Source organism: Amphiura filiformis, chromosome 6 (genome assembly GCF_039555335.1).
Source record: "Amphiura filiformis chromosome 6, Afil_fr2py, whole genome shotgun sequence".
NCBI lineage: Eukaryota > Metazoa > Echinodermata > Ophiuroidea > Amphilepidida > Amphiuridae > Amphiura > Amphiura filiformis.
The window spans coordinates 15,119,200-15,144,279 of NC_092633.1; the positions used below are offsets into that span (position 1 = coordinate 15,119,200).

At 35.5% G+C, this 25,080-nt stretch overlaps 1 protein-coding gene across 1 annotated transcript in view; it reads left to right on the forward strand.

Annotated features, from left to right (window-relative positions):
• LOC140155028 (death-associated protein kinase 1-like) overlaps positions 1-25,080 on the forward strand; it is a 102,660-nt gene that overhangs the window by 41,451 nt on the left and 36,129 nt on the right. Inside the window, exon 7 of the mRNA XM_072177701.1 lies at positions 15,909-16,007. Coding sequence (XP_072033802.1) covers positions 15,909-16,007 — 99 coding nt within the window. The remainder of the gene's footprint in view (positions 1-15,908; positions 16,008-25,080) is intronic.

Consider the following 25,080-nt stretch of genomic DNA (forward strand, 5'->3'; position numbering starts at 1 on the left):
ATAATGCAAATTGATGTGTCTGATGTGCTCTCAGGTCCCACAAAAAATATGTGAAAATGTCGCTAATATCCGAGCCCTTAAGCATTATGTTAAAAATGGGCCAGCAGGATTACTGCAAGTTATATTAGGCCATTATGCATAGTGTAGATTTGATGCTGTGACTGATGCTGTTATCAACCTGGTTAAGACAAGTAACCATCGTATTGGGATAGGACATACAGCGAAATGGCATTGGATTTCATGTTCTTAGTACTTGAGAAGAAAGATGTTAAGATATTATATGAAAGATAACATGAGGGTTATAAAGGCTGCTGGTTGATGGATTACCTCATACCTTATACATGGAAGATTGGCTTGAGATAGTAACATTATATTGTAGATTTGGAGGTAATGGAAGTAAATTAGACTTGGAGGTAAAGAGCAGAAAGATGACAACTGTTTTATGAACATTGTAGGATTGTTTTCCTTTTAGGGTTTGTATGTGTACTGAATCAATGCAGTCTTGTACCAATTTTTTAATTTTCATGCTACTTATATGTATTTAAACTTGCAACACATAGAACAGTGTTGGTGCCACGGGGGCTCTTGCCAGTCAGAACTGTTGCCCCCAAAGTAAAAACCCAAAATTTCCACTTTTTGCCAAATTTGTTGATTTTGGATTTTGCCCCCCAACCCCAAAAAAAAACATTCCTGGCACCGCCACTGACATAGAAAAATAAAATAAATGCATGGAAATTTTGCTATTTGGAGGAAAATTGTTGTCTTTTAAATAAAGAAATACATAAGAAATAGTGTGAAATTTGCAGTCTTTGAAGGAAATTTTGAACATGTTCCCAGGAAATAAAGCATCTTTTCCAGGCATTCGTTGTGTTAACCAATGGTTTTCAAGTTTGTGGGTTTCTTTTTAATTTTAAAGCATATACTCTGAAATAGATGACAATTTACACCCTATATGCTGAAATATCCCCTGACAGGAATATCTTTTTTTCATCAAAAAGGTATTGTTTTTAGCCGCTGTCGTGTATCTATCGTCTCATATAACACGGGCGACATCTTTATTTTTGGTGTTAAAAAACTCGGCTTCACCTCATTGTTTTACTTAAAATAATGATGTTGCATGAGACGATAGATGCACGACAGTGGCTAAAAACAATACCTAAACTTAAAATGACTGAACAACCAAGCTGGTCCAATGACGTGTGTACATTTGTTCCAAGGCAGCCTTATTGTGCGAATAATTCAATTCATATGGGAGAGACCTCAATGTTGTTTGCTTTGTATGTGTATATGTGTATTTAGTGCATCAATATCTAAGCCAAACACCTCCTTGTTGTTGTGAATATGAAATGCTCATCAACATACAAAACACCTCAGATATGCTAATCCGGGACTCTGTTTTTTTAAAATTATAACGCCTTTATTATACTTTTAGGTTAAAGCCTAATTATTTTACAGGAAACAGGCGGTATAGGATATGCGTTATGTGACGTAAGATCCTGGCAAAACTTCAAGGTTGAAAGCCCGTTCAAATTGAAAAACAAAGCACTTACAGTGGAATTTCATCAAACCACAACGGTTTTAGAATAACATAATTTTGCTGTGACAACACATTTAGAATTGTTTGTGAAGATTTCATGATTACGTGTTAACCCAATGGTGACGTAAAAATGGCGATATCGCATCCGACCCCTTCCCATCAACCTCAAGTACAAAAATGGTTATGCCTATGGATAAATGGAAACTAGGTGTGTTTTTTATTTGTAACAGTTATGTAGTTACAGACCCATTAGCAACAGAATGGTGACATTTCGGGGCATTATGATTTTCCAATATACCGTATTTCCTCAAATAGTCACCCCTTTCAATTAAACAACCCCACCACTTTTTTTCAACTAATATGTAAGAAAAAGCTGATATTTCCACAGTATCTTGTGTAGTAAGCTTACCAAGGTGTACACATGGTCTCTAATGACGTCGGTAATTGGAGAATATCTGGTCGCAAACCCGGAAGTGAATTGGAAGTCGTTGTTCCTAAGTTCATAGTTTGTCATTTCAGCATGAGTACTAATAATTTTAACGAGAATTATCGTTCTAAAAATGACCTTTAATAAATCCCCTCCTTATGGAAAATGCAATGCCCCATGGGGACGACTATTCGAGGAAATAAAGTATGTGATTCTGAGCAGTTCAATGAGACTGATGCTGAAAATTAGGAAATTGAGGTTTTGGTATCAGTAAAGTAACATTTCAATTATTGTGAATTTACAGTTATGTAAATCGTAGGTGAAAGTTACTGGAAACTCTCTATTGCTGCTTAACTCAATTTGACACACCATATTCACAAATAATGAACCATGAGCAGGCTTACCCACAGGCTTACACTACATCTTTATGTTTCATGGGCATCTGTGGACTTGATACTGGACGCTTTTCAAGTTCTCGTTATTATTGGGGACAGCCAGTATAGCTGGGAGTACCACTTAGCAATCTGTTGTTGGGGTGTGGGGGTGTACGTATGTGTCAAAAATGTTAACTCTCAAAATACTGGTCATACATGTATCTCCACTTCATACATACTTATGCCAACCAAACCTGGTGATAATAATCTTTGGGTAGGGGGACATCACATCAGGAGAATGGAGATATTTGAAGTTAACAGTCATCTGAGTTAAATTAGGTCACAAGGGTTCATTTTTAAAATTGCTTCGATTGGGCTGAAACATGGTGGACATAAATCTGAGAAGGAAGGGGACATGTTTAAAATCAAGTTGAGCTCAAATGTCATGCGGGAGTAAAATTTTGAAATGACTCAAAGTTGGTGGATATAAACTTGATGAGGATGGGAACATCTTAAAATAGAAGCAGCTCATCAATATTCTGAATATAATTAATCGTAATCACAGAGAACCATGCAACCCAAGAACCACAAAATTCTAGTTATTATTATCTTCCACACAGGTAGAATAGATGTTACTGTTTCGGATGAATTGGGGTTTGTTTTGCAAATTTTAATCTTTGCAGCTCAAAAGAAAGATTTTAAAACTATTTACAGCTCAAAAGAAAGATTACACTTGGGGCTAAAATTTGAATATTTTGGAAAAGACACATCCATATTTTACTCATACCATGGTTATTATGATATCTACCGCAAATTTGTTACCTGTGGACACCTGTCCCATTTACTTATTATTGTGCAGGATGCGTAACCCCATTTATCTACTTTATTTGTTGCACAGGTGAATGTGGGGGTAACGATAAAGCATCAGTTATTGAACTCATGTACCCCAAATGCTCACATTAGTACCCAGTTCTAACTACCGTTTATCATTGGAATCTGGTAGCCTAATGGATAAGGCATCCAACTAGTAATGGAAGCTTATGGGTTCTAGACTGTCCCACAGTCTCGGTTCGGTCCGGCCTGGATAATGGAACGATAGGCCTACATAATAGCCTATCAAAATATGCCATAGTCCTTCACCCCCGATTCTAAATACACAGCGCCCAAAACCAATTCACAGCGCCCAAAACCAATTCCTCTTTCTACACAAATTGATGCCACTACACTAATCACACCTCCTATATTGACGCTAAATTTCAGTGACCGCTCCCCACGCCGAGACTGTTCCGAAGTGTTAGAGATTTCACTTCCAAAAATCGCGTTCAACTAAGCCCGTGATTCTGGTGTCAATTATATGATAGCCCCGCCCCGGTTTCAATTCAAATGATGTGATGCGCTGCGCTGGAGACAACTGAACGGTATTGAGCTCATCTGGCACGCGCACGCGGTCTGGGGACATAGTATGCGCAAGGCAACAATATTAAGTTCACTGTTCACTGCATAAATAAATCCTATTCATGATGATTTTATTTAGCAAGTTGAAAATATGATGTTTAAGGATGTATTTAAAAAAAAGACTATGCAAAGAAAGTGTTAACATGAAGGTCTTGTTTGCACGTTTTCTCTTCTCATAGTTCTACAGTTTCTCAGGGCTATTAACGTGTTTTATCTGTCATGAAAAGGCCGTAAGCTAATGTTAAAAAATGCGAGAAAATTACTCTAAGTTTAATGAACATTATGCATAAATTTATACACTAAGTATGGTAAAAGATAAAGTTTTTAGGCCTATCTATGTGTCGATCAGCATTTCTTATTTCTTATTTTAGCCAATATATCAGGATACTCAAAGTACTAAAACGATTTATGCAGCCGTATTATGGCCTTTTTTTGGACAATCTCCCTCACTTCAGGGGCTGTGCAATAATTATGAGCTGGGCTGTGGGGATTTCCAAATAGCGTGCAACAATCTCTTGCCCCCCGGCCTGCCACAAATCACTTGCCCCCCCCCTCCAGTTTGCATATGTCAAATTTGTGGGATCCCAATTTGCAAATTTTAAAAGGTCTAGATAGGACCTACCTATATTGCGAGTGCAGCAAGCGGGGAGTTCCGTGCTGTTTTCCTAAGTCTTATAGCATTTTGTTTCAAAAGACGCCCAGTGCCGCAGACACAAGGTGCGTTACTCGGTCCGTAAAAAGTGAAGAAAACATACTTTACTATGTGGCAGTAAAAGAAAAGATAGGGACCTCAGGGGCCCGTAAATGGTAAAGAAAAGATACCTTGTAATTAAGGCATATTTTCTTTGCTTTACTATATCTGGCCACCAAAGGTCTCTTTTCTTGTCCATTAGGCCCAAGGTTTCTTCTTTGCTTTTTACGTGCCCTCTGAGGTCTCTTTTTTTTTTTTTATGGGTTCCTTAAGGGCTGGGGTATGAACGTTTGGACAGTATTTATTTTGGGACATATCGAATTGCATTCTGAATACTGAAAAATGTCATTCTGATATCAAATAATTTTGATTTTTGAAATTAGCAATTTAATACACATTTTATGGCAAATCATTAAAAATTGATATTTTTGATATTTAACAGTACTTGAAGTAAACTTTATAAATCTGATGATTTATACTTAAGGGATCTAAAATGAGCGTTTATTGCGTTTCAACAGTATTTTTTGTGGGACATGAGAGCACCTCAGACCTATCGAATTGCATTCTGAATACGAAGCATGTCTTTCTGATATCAAATAATTTTCATTTTTTGAAAATCACAATATAATACAAATTTTATGACAAATTATAAAAATTTGATATTTTTCAAATTTTTGATATATAACAGTCCTCGGAGTAAATTATATAAATCTAATGACATATTCTGTATAAGTGTATGTAGCAGGGAGGAAAAGCCGACGGTCAATTGAAAATTTTGACCTTTCATATTGAAGACATGGATTTTTTTCCCAAAAAGACCTATTTTTTTTTGGTGTTTTGGGAAAAAAATCCATATCTTCAATCTGAAAAGGTCAAAATTTTCAATTGATCGTCGGCTTTTCATCCCACCTACATACAAAAATTTGATTTTTAACTTTTTCCATTGAAGGGCATGGCTAGCACGCAGAGCACTAAGGTATCTTTTCTTTGCTTACATATTCACTGAGGTCTCTTTTCTTTCCTTTACGGGCCTATGGTATCTTTTCTTTGCTTTTTACGGGCCCACTACGGTGTCTTTTCTTTGCACGGGTCCATTATATTAGGTCTGTTTTCTTTGCTCTTCTTACGCGTACGGCTCATAAAAATCAAACAAATTGCGGGCCCGTGAAAAAAAAAAAAAAAAAAAAAAAGAAAAGAGACGTGCATTTAAAAAAAAACCAAGATAGCCTTTGAAGCACACCCTCTAATACATATTTCACTTGATTTTCTGTTTGATCATCCTCGATATAATGAAATCTTTGAGAAATCAGGAGAGTGCAGCTTAATCGTGGGAACACTAATTGCACATTTTAGCGCGCTTTGCCCGCATTGTGCCCATCAGTTTATTAGGCCTATTTGATCATTTACCTTTAAAATTGGCAATTTTTCCCGCTTCGCACGGAGTTTGTTTCAATACCTATGGTTTCAATAAGTCCAATCTGGGAGCAAAACTCGCTAATTCAAATTGCAAATTTTGACCAACTTAACGATTCATACTTGGATCATTTTAGCTTAAATTGGCTTAAAATTGGCAATTTTTTTGCACTTCTGTGTAAGTTGTTAAGAGAAACTTTATTTGGGAGCAAAATGCCACTTTAGAATTGCAAATTTGTGCGCGCTTTGCCATTTGTCTCCTTCAATGTTCATATTTGATTTATTGGCAGCTAAACATGCTACTTTTGCTCGCTGCAACATTATGTTTAAGGATTTTACACCAACCTCCGTCCCTCACCACTCACGCCACTGTTGCCCCCTCCCCCCCCACACACACTTATCACTGTTTATGAAGTCCTGCACATCACTGATCAAAGGGTCCCGTGTGTTCACATTGCCCCAGGCCCGTAATGGCTCTCGGCGGCACTGAAGCGCCCCATGAATATGTGACAAAAAAATCGCTTGCTTCCCCCCCCCCCTTCTCGGCTGGAAAAAGTAACATTGCTTGCCCCACCCTTCGAGACGACTGAGTAAAAAATGTTTGCCCCAGCTCCAAATTTATTAATTTCTTACAATTTTTATTCATAGATACAGGGGCGGCGCCAGACCTTTTTCATTAGGGGGTGTATAAGAGTCAATGATTGCCAACGAGCCGCTAGCCGTCTGTGTGCCGACATACCAAATAGGCCTACTAGAGCGGTTGTCACTATATAGCTGAACCATGTTGCATCAGCCGGGGAGGGACTTTGTTTTCATTTGACACCTTGGGGATCGAGGCATACCTTCTTGGCATTTCGCGCAGGTTTTTATTTTTTTATTTCTTGGACAAGTTTTTCCTATAAATTTATTGTGTTAAACATGTTTAACAAAGATTGGTAAATGTCGAAAGCAGAAGCGAAAAATGGTAATTTGTTTGACCACAACGCAGGGGGGTGTCTGAGGGGGATGTTCCTCCTGAGGAGTAAGAAACTTGTGCAAAATGAAGACCTAATTGAAGCGATTTGATGGACCATTTTGACACTATAGAGTGTAAAATTTTAGTTCGAAAAAAGCCCAAACAATTGTGAAATGAGCGGTCCATGAAACCTTTGGCGCGAATTTTGTGGACAAGTTTTCCCTATTATTGTAGGCCTATGAATTGTGTTAAACAAAAATTGGGAAATGTTCCAAACAGAAGCGGAAATGGTTATATGTTTGGCCACAATGCAGAGGGGTGTCTGAGGGCGGATGTTCCCCTTAGAAGTAAGAAACTTTTGCATAATGAAGACCTAATTGAAGCGATTTGGTGGACCATTTTGACACTAAAGGCCTAGAGTGTACAATTTTAGTTTGAAAAGCCGAAAAAAATTGTGAAATGGGCGGTCCATGAAGCCTTTCGTGCTAATTTAATGGACAAGTTTTCCCTACATATTAGCTTATATAAATTGTGTTTAACATAAATTGGAAAGTGTCGAAAGCAAAAAATGGCTACTTGTTTGTGCACTACAGGGGGGTGTCTGAGGGGGGATGTAAGAAACTTTGGCAAAATGAAGACCTAATTGAAGCGATTTGGTGGACCATTTTGGCACTATTTTGTGTAAAATTTTAGTTTGAAGTCTGGCAAATATTGAAAGCAGAAGCGAAAATGGCTACTTGTTTATCCACTACGCGAGGGGAGTGTTTGAGGGGATGTTCCCCCCCTCAGAAGTTCTTGTAAATTGTTCAAAATGAAGGCCCAATTGAAGCCATTTGGTGCATCATTTTTACACTATTTAAATCATTGCTTTACAAGACTTGAGAGTTGAGACTCACAATATTAAAGCATGCATGTATTGGTGTTAAAGTCAGCACAGAGTCCGTCTTAATAATACTGACTTGGTCACAAAATGTGTGACGACTTGCTGACGGGCCCTGAATTTTGGCGGGCGGCAGTAATTTTCACATGCTTTTAGGACGAGGACCCGCCTTCAAGCAATGCCTAAAGTAATTGCAGGCCTATTATAAGACCTACTTCGATCGACCCGACTGTATGTTTTTTAGGCATAGGCCTACTATACGTGCAATGTTAACTTTTTTCTCTCAGCGGGCACAAATGTTTTGGATTTTTTTTTCTATCATGTCTATTTTTAATAATTCTTTTGCCATCCCTTCTTCTGCCACCCCTGCTTTATTTTATCACGATACTTCTGTAGTTACTATAGAATAAAAACATAATTGATTTTTTTTTTTTACAATTTTTATTCATAGATAGAATTTTAGGAAACTCCACAAAATGAAGAATCTTGACTCTTTTTTTGGGTGCAAATTTCCTTCTTCTACGTCCCCATGAAAAGCCAAAAGTATAGCAAGATTCACTTTGTTATAAATGAAGTAAAAGAATATTCTGATTTATGGGCATAATTTGCTTGAAATTTTATTCAAGAATGATTTTTAGATTTATAGTTGGGTACCCTTTTGGGGTGGGGTGGGGTATAATTTTCCTTCATCGAAGACTCACTATAACTTCACCGTCAAAAAAGAATTAAAACAAACAAAAACAAACAAATCAATATTCATGATATTTTGAATATACTTTCTTTCAATGTTTTTGATATTGTTTGTCAAATGTAATTCAATCCCACTTCCTTCAAATCCTTGGGAACTGATCCCATATTACATTCAGCACAAAATTCTCAGCAGTAAAAAAACATACCTAAAACCCAGCCTAAAATAAAATATCTTGCATTTCAATTACTCGGAAAAAATTACTCAATTCTTAAAAGTTTCAAATCACTAATAAATGGTAAAGACACTGTATCACTGTCAAACTCGATCAACATTACGCGTTATGTAAATAAACCACTCGACTTGATTTAGTCCTATATGCGTATATGTGCGCGCGCGGTTTGCAAATGTTTGCTCATTATTTATCAAGGGAAGCTTCTTCCAATATCGCCCCGCCGCCAAGCTGCATTGATTGGTTGGTAATTGTAGTCGCTTACACCACTGCTTACACAAAGCGGTGAGGCAGTGAGAACACGGACGTGGTATATAGAAAGATTGCGTGACTCCAAATCCGTAAAAGTGAACTTCCAGCAGTTTGTGGGAGCTGGAAGTCAAATTGCCTACAGACTGGGAGGGTCCGTGTATTGGGTTGATTTTTAATGCTATGTAATCTACATTACCAGTTGTTCTCCACGGACCCGAGGGAGGGTCTAATGGGTTCAAATCCCATGCTGGGGCATTTCCTTGATTTTTTTTCAGTTGGGATTTCATTTATATGTTGTCTAGTTTAATTGTAACGCTTTGGGTTGGTTAGCTGTTCACTCTTTCCTATAAAATAATATTGAGTTACCTCTTGTAGCGAGCAGTCGTTCCCCAATGTGTTTATATTTCTTGTGCAGGATGCGTAACCCCATTACCTACTTTATGCTATTTCATTTTATGTATGCAATTGCAAAATGCAGACCGGCATTAATGTTATTTGTGTTAAACATTTTCATATATATGTATTCAATGGACTAAAATCTGGGCCAAGCACCGCCCCAATGCTCTATGTACCACATAGTGTCCATTCATACTGTAACCATACAAACTATGTCTGTTGACAAAGTCTCATAAAATACAATGTAAAAAGTATGTGTAACTTGGTAGAACTTTATAGCATAGAAGATGAGTGAACTTTATGATGTTAGAAGCATCTGAATAGGAAACTGCATAAAAGTGCGACAGTTGAAGCCATTACTAGGTTCTCTAGAGGAATAGTCCTTTTATGATGGAGGAAAGTTTTTAGCACTTACTAACACTGAAAGTCAGTGCCAGATTAGAAAATGCATAATCATTTTATTTCATGATTCAAAAAGAGGTTTGTCGCTTTCTGCGTGCATGTTTTCAAATTCACATTTAGTGCATTACTAATTTTTTTGTGTGTGTGTGTGTGTGTGTATGTTTTTGTTTTGTTTTTAAATCAGGAAAATTGTTTTTTAAATCGGCTGGAAAAAAAGTGGGGGCAAAAATGCAATAAAAAAGGAAATCCTGTGTCTGCATATCCTCATTTTTTAAACTAAAAACCAAAACAAACAAAAATGCTTAGCACTTTGGGGTTTTTGGCCTAAGAAAGCTGAGAAAATACTCTTCTTTTTTGTGTTGCTCTTTTTGCCTAATAAAGTAGAATGGAGGCGATGCACATAATAGTCAAAAGGACAACCTGGAATAAAGATGATAGCAAAAACAAACTTAACATATAAAGGCCAAGGTAAATGGTGATAGAATATAGGCTATTGCTAGATCACTGACATAATTTCAAAGTTCTTGTCTTCAAAAAAATATATTTATTTGTGATTCATGGAAAGTACATATCAATATGGGAGTGAAGCAAATAAATGGTGGCTGACCTTGAAAAAAGTATTAATGCTTGAATGATGACCAGCTTATAAACCAATTGGCGGCAACATCTTTTCCTACGCCTCTACAGATGCACAGTGCAGGTGTTTGGGGTTTCCCCCTTCACACAATTCTACATATGTTATCATACCAGTCTATTTTTAAGATATCGAAACCATTTAAGTAAGACAAATATGCATTGGTATTGTAACATACTCGTTGATATAGCCCTTGGATATTTAGCAAGATTTTACCTGTGAATTTTATAAATTACCAAGCTTGGCACTCTTGCTGTATTCAAATGTACACTGATGTGCTTGTGTTGCATAATAGCATTTTATTTGTTCCTCTTACTGGAAAAAAGAATGTAATTCTATCAATATCATTCCTAGAACAACCCTCCAAATCTGTTTTTACATTGTCTCACCCATGCATACAATTTTTGAAGTGCTGAAACAGGGCAACTATATTTTATATTCTGCTGTAGGTCAATATACTTTAAAGCATGATATTTTGTGGCATTATGTTTTGGAGAGAATGCATGTTTCTTCGATATGAAAAAATATTTCAAGTGTACTCACAATATTTGAAATTTGTATGCACACAAACATTTCCATGCTTTACAGTACATTAGAAGGGAATAGATAGTAGACTTACAGTACAGTACCCAAGTTGTGTGATGCAAAACTTAGCAGAAATTTCAGTGTTTTGCATTTTTAGCGGATTCAGGTGGTTTTTTTTCATGTTTCAAAGTATTTGTTTACTTTTTTCAATGTTTGTTGTCAGGGAAAAGTCATGAAAAAAAAATTTGGCAAAAAACACAATTTAAAAAAAAATAAGCGCATTGCACATTAACCGCATTTACTGATTGTGTAAAACAAAAACACCCTGTGCCACTTTCACAGTATCTTCTGACCGTATAACAATTCAAGATGGACCTACAGAACAACAAAATTCCTTCCTCATAGAGGTGCTATGTCACACATAATTTGTTAACCCTTTTTTAAAAGTCCAAAAGGATTACCAGGAAAGCTATGGAGTAAGGCTTTAGTGACGTTCTCAGAGCCGTGATTTATACTTGTATTCAATATAACTAGGTTTAGAGGGCTTTTACTTGGTGCATGCTAACTGGGGATAATGAAGGAGTAGGGTTTATTTTGCATTTGTTTATATTTATATTCATGGTAAAACTCAATTCCAATTACTGCATTCTAGAAACTTATTACTTTCCAATATCGTATTAAAATATGTAATATTGTTTTGGCTCTTTCTGGTGTTTTGTACATCTTTTAATTTTGGTTCATGGTAATGTTGAATCATAAAATGACGATACATTTACAATTTGGTATTGATAACCATCATCTGCATAGTGTTTGACGTCATCTGTCGATCGTCATGATTGAAATTTCTGAACACAGCAGCAAAGCAGAGCAAAGATGGTTAATTTTGCACCTTCAAACATACAAACCGTCTCGTAACTTAAGTTAGGTCTTAATAATAGCAAACTTTCTTTCCTGAAGGCACCATGTGAACAATGCCTAGAAAAGTTGCTTTTTGCCTTGTAAAAGCACTGAAATTTTTCACAATTTTCTGAGATTCCTTTTCTCCGATGAAGACACACGGTAAATCAAGCTGCCTTTTACACACTACTAACCAACCACAGGCTGTGTGGAGTTGATCTGTATTTATCTGTGGTAATTTAGTGAATTTTCTTGTCAGCAGAGATTTTTCATCTTTTTATAGGTATGATTATCTTAAATCTACTGGAGAAAGTAACATATCTTTCAGTAGCTTTCTACTGAAGATAATATAATTATCTTCTGAGAATTTTCAGTGGCTATCTATCTACTAAAGTTATTATTTTTAGTGACAAATATTTACTGAAAATAGCTTTTCAAGAGCTATCTTAGATAGATAATCTATAAGGTAATCTACTGAATGTACTTGTAGTATTTTCAATTCTAAAATGCTATCTACTGAAGATAGCACTTTGTATATCTTACTAGCTATTGGCTGAAGATAGTAGTTTACATTCTAGCTATCTACTGAAGATAGCACTGTAAATTGCTAAATAGGTATCTACTGAAGATAGCAGCTAAAACTATTTACAAAATGCATAAATACATGTAAGTAAAATATAGCACATTTAAAAGTAGTGAAGAAATTTTCATTGAATTAGTTTGGAATGTGAATAAATAATTTATACAACTTTGAATAATTTTGAAATGTGAAGAAGCATTTTACAAAACTAATGTGTGTACTGTGCGCATTGTATTTGACTGCTGGAGCACTAAAGGTAGCAGTATTGCTAAGTGAGTGTTATTATACCACCGCAATACCACCTCAAGCACTGCTCCATATGTATGTGAATTTTACCACATGCAAGCTATTTTCTTTGATAGATTGGTTTATTTTCTTTCTGACTGATGTACTTTAGCTTGGCTTAATAGAGCAATACATTGTGAAAATAACCAAAGGTATAGGTGTATTAGAAATGCCATGTTACATCACAAGAAGGATTCTGCAGTGGGATTGATTGGGAGGAAGTTCTCAGGCCTTTTTTGTAACAAATACAAAGAAATAAAGTATACAGAAAAGGGGTTAAAGAAATAAGGTGAAATGTGGAGACAACATTATTTGATAGATACAAAGAAAATATTGAAAGAGGAGACTGAGAAGGAATGAGAGTGGCGGATGAGAAGAATGGAATAGACAGAAATAGACTCAGTGATGGAGAGATGGGAGATTGACTTGGAGAGAGAAAGACAGGCAATTTGATGAGAGAGACAGGTGATTAAGAGAGAGAGGGGTGATACACGAGATTAAGAAAGACAGAGTGGGGTGAGATTGAGAGAAGGGATAGAAATTGAGTATTTGAAATGGAGTAATAGGAAATTGAGAAAAAACATAGGCAGTTGAAAGAAAGGCAGAGAGGGAGGAAGGAGAGAGGGAGCTAGACAAAGAGTAGAAAATGTAGAATAAGGCCCACCATCTTTAGGATTAGGCTTTAGATTAAGGTGATGTAAATCATTAACATTTAAAGTTGCCAACATATAGCATTAGCAGCAAGGGCTTATGCAGCCAGCCTTGTAGTAAGTGTTTTACACACTTAAATTTGTAAATACACACTCAGTTTTTGCCCACATGGCCTATACTTTGTACACAAATTATTAATTTACACACCCAGGTTTTTGAATTTACACACCCAAACCTTCAAATCGTACCTAAGACCTTGATTATTAGTGTGAAAAGTAACACATGTCTAATTGTAGAGGTCAGCTCTAAGAAATTCATATATTTCACTTTCAGCTCAATATAATGGAAAACTCTTTCAATTGTTGTCACTTTTTAGCTAGGAACTGTTCCTTCAGAACTATGAGTGTAATTATGAATTCCTTGACTCATTTTCTCTCAAGATAGCATTTGTTTCATCACAATTTTACTCTTTTTTTTGGACAATATTAAGAAACTTCAAAACGGTTGTTAAGGATAAGCATTGCCTTAAGGGCTGGTTTTAAGGTTACAGTTAATATTAGTATAAAAGATATTAGTATTAAACAATTTCAATATTACATAAAAAATAAAAATATTGATATTAGTATTTGGATTTGGATTAAAATGAAATGGGACTCATCATTTATATTTGGAATTGGAGTACATCTCCTATTCAAATATTCACCAAGAGCGCAAATTCTAATAAATTGGAATTATAGGTGTCAAAATGTGAAAATATGCATACATTATCATAATATTTAAGATGACATTGTGCTAATAATTATATTTAGAGGTGGGAAAATTACTAATCTGCCCACTCAAAGTAGAGCAGGCTTTCCACATTTGTAAACATTTCAAATCATCAATCTCTACCCCGCAGGCTATTCTGTTTTTCTTCAGTGTTTCCATTTTTCTGCTTCAGGGTCACACAGTTTCGTTTGTGAAATCCCTGATGCTTTTTGCGTTCACCTGGATGACCCGCATTGGGGCAAGTGTCTCGGCACACACAAACACATGTCTATTTAGGGGGTTTGCTCAGTGATTCGATCACCTTTGCGCTCAATTCAATACACTAACCAATTAAGGACTAGTACATGGTTTCTTTCGGCTCGGCAAGCAGGAAACAAGGTTTTGCAATCAGCCTATTAATACCTGAAGGGTATATATATTTTGTTTGCTTTTCGCACTCATGCTTCTACCGCCACCTTCATTGTGGAGTTCAATCGCAAAGTAATTGAAAAATGCTCTCTGTTATGATAATTTTGTTTTGATAGTTAAAATCAAATCATATGGATAAAAAAGTACTTGCAAAATGTCTATCTAATATATTCTACATTTAAAGAATAACATGAAGAGGGGAAGGTATTATTTGATTATATACTGTGGTAAAATGATGTATAGAATGAGTCAAGTTAATGACAGATACAGCTTTTTAGCATGCAGGTCGGAATACCCAGTAGGATATCAATTTGATGCATAAAGTGTGTTTGTGGTACGTGGTCTATCTACTTATCAAGTAGTCACGTACTAATCCAGCCAGTGAGCTAGCAAACAAAAAAATTAAAACTCGGGATGGCTGCGAGGGTTTTTAACGATAAGATCCAACCCAGAAGTTGTGTTTATGAAATTAATTACAATATGGAAGATTGAGCATTCATATAAATGCTTGTAACTGTAAGAGTATCGAAAATTGGAACGTGATGTGCCTGTAGTGTGGAATGGTAGTGAGCTTGAAAGGGCTTGGATTTAAAAATGTGGGATTGAAAAAAGAAAGGAAAATGTCTATTACATATTACATGATGTAAGAATGTAGGCTTGATCATGTTCTGGTGTTGTGGTTTCTCTTTCATTGTTGTGTCTCTTTGTTTTCCTCTCATTGGTGCTTTGTAATGATATGGGAAAGGTACTTCATAAATGTAGTATTGGTCTATTAGAGTATAATAATGATATTTCCACCTGTTTTCCTGCAGATATCTATCAAAATTAATCTTAAGAAAATGAAACCAAAACATACTGCAAAGTGCAGTAATATTGAGGCAGATTAAATAAACACACAGTAGACACGACACAGACATAGAGTACAATGACATTAGAAATAAGAAAGGACCAACATCTTCATGTTGAGATTACAATCAACGTAACAATATTCCCACCTGACTCCATTCACAGAACAATATTAACAGAAGTTATCGATGCCCTAATTTGTAAATATCAGATTACGATCAACACAACAATATTTTCACCTGGCCTCTGCAAAATCTAATAAAGTAGTGTAACATAATGCAATAACATTGGTAGTACGGAGTGAGAAATGGTCTAGCCATCTTAAGAATACCGGATGAGAGAACGATATTGCTCTTTCCAGCTTAGTTTTGTTCCTCGTCAGTCATGGCACCTTTTGACATTGGTGCCTAATGATCCTTCTCCATTCACAGATGGTTTTGTCTTTACAAGTGCGAGCTATGAGAGGGTAAAAATCTCAACTGTGTGCGAGGAGTAGCTCCATCACCATCATGGAGTAACTCAACCAAAACTTTCCTTGCTGGAATTTGCAGTGCTGTGTTGTGTGTACAGAGTTCTTAATGGGCTGTGGTTGTTTTTGTGTTCTATCCTTAGGATGGTGAGACGCCTCTCTACTGTGCTGCAAATATGGCGAGGATAGATAATGCAATGGTGTTGGTGCAGGCCGGCGCTGACATCAATGCACTTAATAATGTAAGTACAAGTCTCATAACTATGTGTTTTGTGTGATGTATACCTGATAAGATGATCGGTGTATTTCTTATGTGATAACCGTGTACAGTTTACAAGGTAATATTTCCCATGTGATAAACATGTGTAGGCTTTGTGATAAACATGTGTAGGCCATGAGGCAACCATATTTATCCCAGGTGATAACCATGTATTTCCATGTGATATTGAGTACATCCCATGTGCAATGTGCATGTGAGCTTACATAAACTATTTGTCATAAGGAAGATACCTTCTTGTTTAACATTGCCAAAATGTAAGTGATGCATTCATGCTCCAACTCTTTTGTTTCTGTCACTTTAACAATATATTGGAATAATTATCAGCAACCATAATACAGGTCTTCTCAGAGCCATTTCATTTGATAATATAACAGCTCCTCATTTCATTTTGGTGAAGTGAGACAAACAGCATATTATAGTCCAAAATCAGCCATTGTTAAAACCTATAACAATGACCAATTTACCATCATAGCTCTACTCTGCATCAATCACTTCCCATTCCATCCCAAATGCTCCTTATGAATTTGAAAAATATTAAAGTACGGTACTTGTCTCTTCTACGTGTATTAGGAACATTTTATGATTGTGGATATCATACATTTTTGAGCTGAAAGTGCCGTTTGCCCCTTCAATTTCTGAAGCTATACAATATTTACCATACAAAAAATTGGGGTTGGCAACCACAAGCAGTAACCTCAAGCACCGGTGAATCAATAGAATGCAACAAAAATAAAAATTTTTGATATTACTTTGCAAGAAATGTAAAATTGTGATGCAGCACATCAAAATGGAGGACTTTGTGGCAAAGTGCTTTTCAAGATATAGACTAAATAGACAGAAATAAAATTTAAAAAATATTAAGAATTTGGGATGCTTTTTCACTTATAAATTATGAATGCCTTGATCAATTTTAGCAAATGAGGTGTCATTTAAAGCTTGCAAAATGCTTTCAAAGCAGCAATACTGAACTTAAAATTGACGTAACCTGCAAAGTCCCCTTTTGATATACTGCATCACAATTAAGAAATGATTGAATATTTGGTTAAGAGTGTTTGTCCTCACTTGCGATATATTGTGGGAGGAGTTATTCATGAGATCGTGAATGTACATTTGAGAGGAGCCCCTCCATCTATGGGTGAACTAAAGCTGTCACCATGTTTGATGCTATTGACAGTTACTTTATTACATACTACAGTGTCCGTGTACAAGTATGTGTTTGTTATCATCACCTGCTGACATCATTTTTCCTTTGCCAAGATCCACAAAGTAGAACACGTAAGGGCTTTGCTTTTCTGATTGGGATATTCCAGTTGAAATCCTTACATCTTTACACTCCCTATGGAATACATTACCTAAATCTTCCACACAGGGAGTGAGCATTTCAAATGGAGTTACCTGAATGAAATCTGCACTCCCTGTGTGGGAGATTATTGTCATGTATTCCATATGGTGTATGGAGTTTGACTGGAATAGCCGTATGACATAGTTCTCTTGTACCTTCCCATGCGTTTCCTCCATAAACTTGTGGCTGTGTGCGAGTGTGTGGATGAAATTGAAAAGGGAAAAAAAGGAAATTCTGAATTTGAATGCTAGCATCTGAAGATCCAATTCAGTATTCTAGTATTTTATGGATTTGGGAAGATGAGAATGCTCCATCCTTTGAAGTGGACATTAATATGCAGAGTCACACCTGTGTATTTAAGTACATGCAGCAGTTAGTTTAGAAATAATTGGGTGTGAACTCCTGACTGTCCAATATAATAATAATATTGCAGATTTGTAAATCGCACACATTATACCACTTATTAAGGTTCTCAAGGCACAGTACAATCAAAAATAGATTTTATGTAGCTACCTTTGAATCAGGAAATGATACTATCCCTATGTCACATGCAGTACATATTGTTAAATAAATGTTGACTTGTCATTATTGATCCTTATATTGGCATTTATGTATCAAAGAATGATAGAGTCAATGAAACATGTTATTTTCCAAGATAATTGCATCGAATATCGGCAATGAAACAGTGAGTGGTAAGTAATGTATTAGGTGCTGACGTGAGTTTGAATGTAATAAGAGGGATTACATCTAGACAATGCACAGGACATTTAATGGCAACCTATTTCATGTTCAAACTACAACCATGGCCAAAATGTGTTGGGACACTTACGGAAAACGTACACTATATTATGGCCTTATTTCCGTTATTGTTAACGTGATAAAATGGAGGTTTCTTTGGTGACAAGCCTAAACCTTTTCCTAACACCTCAACCTCCCCTTCCCCACCAATCAATGTTGGGTGCCACTCGGTGCGTGTGACCAAAAAGTAGGATTCAACATTGATCGGGGGAGTTGGGGGCTTATTTACATTACCCTATCAAACCGTCCCAACACTTATGGCCAGCATTGTCTCTAAGGTACAAAAAATCCAATTTTAAAATGTGTGTTTTGGCCCATATCTCCTCAACCATAGCTTGGATTTTCATCAAATTTTACATGAAAATGGAGAAACTATTTATTTTTGCACTTATATAAAAACTATTGGATTTTCCCCACGTGATATAGCGATACGGTCACTTTTTATACGCAATATCATGTATTTTACAGTGCGTGCTGTACATTATTAGCTCACGCTTGAACTACGTATTTTGCACAAAATGACGTTTTATTTTGAAAGAGTAGTGATTTAGTCGCCAGAAATACATGATATTTGTTGACAGGAATTGATTGAAGTCTTTTAAAAGAGTAACTCTAAAAAAAAAATTAATACTTAAATTAAAAAATCTAATTTTTAGACAAAATAACAAACTTTAATAATTTTCATCGTTTGCATCAAAAACGTATGTGGTATTTGCAACAAGTATATCGTGTAAATATAATTATAGTCGGCAGGAGTGGGCTTAAATTAGGTTTTATGACTGAAATCTATTAAAGCGCTTTCAAAGAAACTTACGTTTGAAAAATAACATAGCACATAAAAAGAGTAATTATTATAATATTACACAGAATTCCTAAATCAGAATTTCATCTTCAGAAGATAGCAAACATCATTGACTATTCACCTTCATATCCTATTAGACTAGTCGACTTCCTGCTGAGAAATAGAAGTCTTAAGTGCATTTTTTAGTTCAAAACGGTATCTATGTTTTTTAAAGTCAATTTGGGTATGCTGAATCAAACAATCATGGATACCATAAATAATTGTAATTGTTTGACATTCTAATTTGCATAAAAACAAAATAACCACCAAAATCATTAAATTAGTATGTAAAACTCTAATTATTTTTGTGGTCATTTTGTTTGATGCAAATTAGCAGGTCAAAGCATATACATTATTTTTGGTATCCGTGATTCATGGATTCAGCATAGGTCATGCCGATTTTAAGGATGAATACTAGTAAATATAATAGTTCATGATTTAGAGATAAGTTACAACAAAAGGTGAACGATCTTCATGATACAACATTACCTATATAACACAACAAACGCAGTATATAATACTAAGAAGCCACAATAAATTCGCATAATAGTGACATTTTGTATTTTATTGGAAAAAAGGAGTTTGTTCGTCTGCAAAGTAATTTGAAAGAAAATTGTTATGAAATAATTATAACAAACAAAAAAAATTGGATGGAGTCGAACCGGCGCTGTCTATTGGAGACGACCAGCCGCTAACCAATTGAGCTATCGGAGACCACTGGTTTTCGTATGGTTTTGTTTGTTGACGAGTGTCAAATTAATCATGATATTTAAATTGACAATATTGTGCTAAATAAGTTGAATTTCTGAAATGATCATATCGGTAATCCATATTGTTGTGAAAATATTGTGTCGATTTGTAAAACATAACGCCATGAATCTACGATATACCACCGTATTCTTAGAATAAAAGCAATTGACTATGATCAGACTTTATAGCAGTGGTTTATCGATGAGATGCATTCATTTGTGTATGGTCATGATGGTGTTTCGTTGGTTTACCGTCGCATCCTTAATACAAAGTCCATACAATATATTTAAATTTCATGATTAGTCTTACTTTAGGAACGAGACTGGATGCGGACATGCTTGAGTTCATGTCACGGTATGCACTATAATAAAAGAGAATCACTACTATCTCTTGATTCAGTTTACGAAAGTGCATACCGTGGGTTTCAAACTTTCTTACACTTTAAGACTCGATTTTCTTCGAATAGGCCTTGAATACCGTTGTTCTATAGCCAATAAGCCACGTTTCATGTCCTAAAAGCAGCGGGTTAGTTTCAACACTTTTATTCCATTTGTAATAGCTTTTATACCCAAAAATACTTAGTAATGTCACTTGAACATGTTAGCTCAGTTGATAAGTTGTCTGTCTTGTACTCAAAAAGTCCGAGTTCAATTCCTAACGATTTATTTTTTTTTTTTTGCTTTCTTTTTAAAATAAATAATTTCTCATGTCACTGAATTTCTGTTGAAATGAAAATGTGTTTTTTCATAAATAAGATCACAAATAAAAGCAGAGCATCAACTGAGCTAACACACTGTACTTGCTCATCCATTATTGTATGTAGTCTAAATTAATGCTAACAAGTTGATTTACTCCGTTACTTCAATTGAGGTAGACAGCATTAAATTGGAAAAACAAGTGTGCATGGGTTCGATTCCTTTATTTGTTTTTTGATCATGAGATGTTGTGATAACTTTTATTTTCTTCTATAACTTTAATATAAGATTTTAATTGGTGGAAACAATAATTTTTCATTTTAAAACCTTACTTTTTGACAGTTAAAGTGACTAACAGTGAACTTAAACATGGCCAAAAATATGGCTTTAAGACTTTTTAGTGACCAGTCCCTAAATTTAAAATGTAGCCATTTATATTTTTTGTGGTCAAGCATATTCATAGGATCTCTTACTGCTCCAAATTTGGTGTCAATATCATAATTACTTTTTGAGTTATAAGCAAAAAACTGAAATTAGATGATTTTTTTTCAACTTTTCAAATACAACCATGGCCAAAATGTGTTGGGACACTTACGGAAAACGTACACTATATTATGGCCTTATTTCCGTTATTTTAACATGATAAAATGGAGGTTTCTTTGGTGACAAGCCTAAACCTTTTCCTACACCCCAACCCTCCCCCTTCCCCACCAATCAATGTTGGGTGCCACTCGGTGCGTGTGACCAAAAAAGTAGGATTCAACATTGATCGGGGGGAGTGGGGGGCTTATTTACATTACCCTATCAAACCGTCCCAACACTTATGGCCAGCATTGTCTCTAAGGTACAAAAAATCCAATTTTAAAATGTGTGTTTTGGCCCATATCTCCTCAACCATAGCTTGGATTTTCATCAAATTTTACATGAAAATGGAGAAACTATTTATTTTTTCACTTATATAAAAACTATTGGATTTTCCCCACGTGATATAGCGATACGGTCACTTTTTATACGCAATATCATGTATTTTACAGTGCGTGCTGTACATTATTAGCCTAACCTTTTCCTAACACCCCAACCCTCCCCCTTCCCCACCAATCAATGTTGGGTGCCACTCGGTGCGTGTGACCAAAAAAGTAGGATTCAACATTGATCGGGGGGAGTGGGGGGCTTATTTACATTACCCTATCAAACCGTCCCAACACTTATGGCCAGCATTGTAGTTAACATAACGATAACATGACTGAGAGTAAGATAACATCACTTAAGGTTGCACTAAGGGGCTAGTCACTTCAAAGATTTTATATTAGGCAAAAAAAAAAAAAAAAAGGTTTGTCTCAAAGCTGACGAGTGATCTGAAAACAAATGCGAAATGCGATTTTTTTTTTTTTTTTTCCAACTTGATATTTTTATGGTGTGTCAAAATTGAAAATTAATATGATTTCTGTTTTACAATTAAAGGACTGTATGTATTTAAGGTTACAAATAAAATATGAAAGTGTTTTAATATCAATTCTGTGCAGTGGCAACTTGTTTTTATCCAGTCTTAATTTGTCTTGTACAGAAATTGTGAGGTTTAACCTGTACTTAAGTTCCTAAATCTGCAAAATGCAAATTTAGTGGACTTTGCATCCATGATGATGCAGATTTGTATTTAACTTTCACAGTGCAATCGTTCGTGTTCATGATACTGTGGCCATAGTCAGTGTGGTGGCTGTCGAATTCAGCAGTGCCAGTGTTGTCTATACCCATCATTTCCAACACACAAGCTATCGGAGCACATGGATTCTCGCCGTTAAGTATTTCTAAAGCAACATCTTTTAGTGTGTTCGTAGTTTTGGTTTTGTGTAAAATCATCCTTTCTCTTTATTTTTCCCGGATAATTTGATTTTCAAGATCACAACTCGGATGATGCTGCCGCTGAATCCATGATGACTTCGGAGTGGGAGGATTAATACTCGCCATGTATTTAATATTTAAATTAAACAAAGCGTCATCGCATGCGTCATAGTCATTCATATTGCCACAAGACGTAAAATGACAACATTAAAAATGTTGATGAATATTCAGCGAGTACTCGAGTACATGGTGTACAATTAAGATTTTTTATTGTAGGATCGGTCTTAAAAAATAGTATGATTTAAATACGCATGCAGGTGTGTTGTTCAGATTACAACAGTGTCATCGTAGGTGACTTTTTAGTTAGGCTGTTTTAAATTCTTGATCCAGGAGACGCACTGTGCGATGTTCGATGTTTTTTGATATTTTTATTTTGAGGGAAAAAATCTGATTTTCGCCGAATTTTTCGGGAAAAATTTTAAAAAAAAAACAATTTTTGAAATAAAAAAAATTCGCATTTCTTTTTTTTTTTTTTCAAATCGGCGATTTTACAAATGTAGCGTCAGCTTTGAGACGAACCATTTTTTTTTTTTTTTTTTTTGGCCTTATTTTTTCATTATTCAACTGTGAGATACATAGACTGTACAGGTATGTCTCTCTATACATGACTGACGGCTTAAGGCCCCCTCCAAAGGATGGAATACTCTCATCAGTCTCATGGTTCATTTATCCAATTATAAATTCACAGTAGCAGCATGATAGTACCACTATCTGTCAACCCATTATTACTCAAACAAAAATAATATTTCTCAAAAATAACAAGTCTATGTAAATCGTTGTCACTTTTGAAATGCTCCCTTTTTTCATTCACATTGGTATAAGTTGGGAAATTAAAGTCACATCAAAATACACAAATATTGTTTAGTTTTAAAGTGTACGGATACTTTTTATGCACAGTATAGTTTAATTATTGCAGTCAGCACAATGGTGCAAAAGAAGAAAAGGTAGTAACAAAGTGGTTAAGGGTTAAGATTTTACAACACTGTTTTCATGCATAGATTTTGAATGTGATAAAATGAGATGACATATAACTATAATAATAATACGTTGACTTATTTATTGATCACCTAAGGCAAGTGTACATGTTTAATAGCCATGTATATTATTTGTGTTATTAACCCATGGCTTTGCAATATTCTGTGCAACTCCGGCACAAAACATTGAGAACAGGCAATAGGATCATTCTTCAGCATTTGGAAATTGTCAAATGACTGCCAATAAAGTAAGCCTACTACAATAATCAGGTGTCTTGGGTGCCAACTAAGCTAAGCGAGGACTTCCAAGTTATGTTTTGAAACTAGGTTAGAATAACCAATAATCATAGAAGGATTTGAGCCAGGTATAGGAATTTGATGTGGCGAACAAGCAAAACATGGATGAAGAAAGATGTTAAATAAAGAAGAACAGTCCTCAAATCATAAAAGAGTCAGGAGTTAAGTGCAGAGTGCACAAAACCAACAGTTGTGTTGCCACAGTTTTGCAGAGTGAAGTGCCTCGAGGGTTAGAATGGTTAGTTTTTCCAGAAAGAAAGCGCAAAATTAATTTCACCTGACAAATGACTTGTTTTTACTAAATTTCAAACATAATCAATGTTGAAATCCGCCATTCCCTATTGACCTTTGTTCAATCTGAACTAGAAGTGGAAGTAAAGGAATAGGAAATCGACTTAAAGACCAGAAGTGTAAGAAGAAGGAATTGAAAAAGTGCAGTGTGCGTTTGGTGCCCCAATGACTGGCCTGCCAAACGCAGGAAATTAAAGTGATTGCTGTAGTTTGTGGCTATAGGACTCAATGTATAGAAATTTCATATTAAGATGTGACTTATTGCTCGGTATATGTGCGATTGTACATAATAGGACTCATGGTACAGTATTATAAGATTTTAGATGTGCAGAAATCATATAGCAGCATAATTTGTTGTGTAGGCTATTTTGAGAGTCATGTTTATTTGAGTTACTTGTAATTGTTGCATTTGTTTTATGGGTGTTTAAAACTCAGCGAAGCACCTTAAAATGAATGATGTGCAATCACACCAAAATTTGTATACATGTGAAGTAGATGTTACTCTTTAGGTTACTTAGTAAGATAAGTGCAACTTAGAACCTATTTACACGCAAAGAAGGAAGTACAAATTTGCCTTTTTGCCTTTTTGTTACAAAGTAGAACATCTTATGGAAGTTACATTACATTACATCACATTACATCACATCACATCACATCACATCACATCACATCACATTACATTACAAGCATTTATATAGCGCATCTACCTCAAGAACGATGCGCTTGGAAACAATGGAAGTAATACATTTCACATAATTCACTTTATCAGCCAATGATAAAAGATATCTTGTGCTATTTTTTATTTATTTTTAAGGATCCTTTACACACACAATGCATAGTTTGGTCTCTACCACAAATATTAAAGTTTTCAACCTCCGTCTTATCAGTCACATTACCACACATTTATTTAAATGAAGATATGCCATCTGTAAACCATTCACCATACATTTCTAGGTTTACACATTTCTACAACAACATTTATTGGCACAGTTTGTGAACAGCTAGAGTACAGACATAGAGTGAAACTGGGTTGAATGCTATGCCTCGTAGACCTCATTCTATATACTGCATCACTGTGAAGACTTAAGTTCAACACCCTAAGTAACAAGTGTTTTATTAAATCAGACATCCAGTGGCTTCCCTCAGAT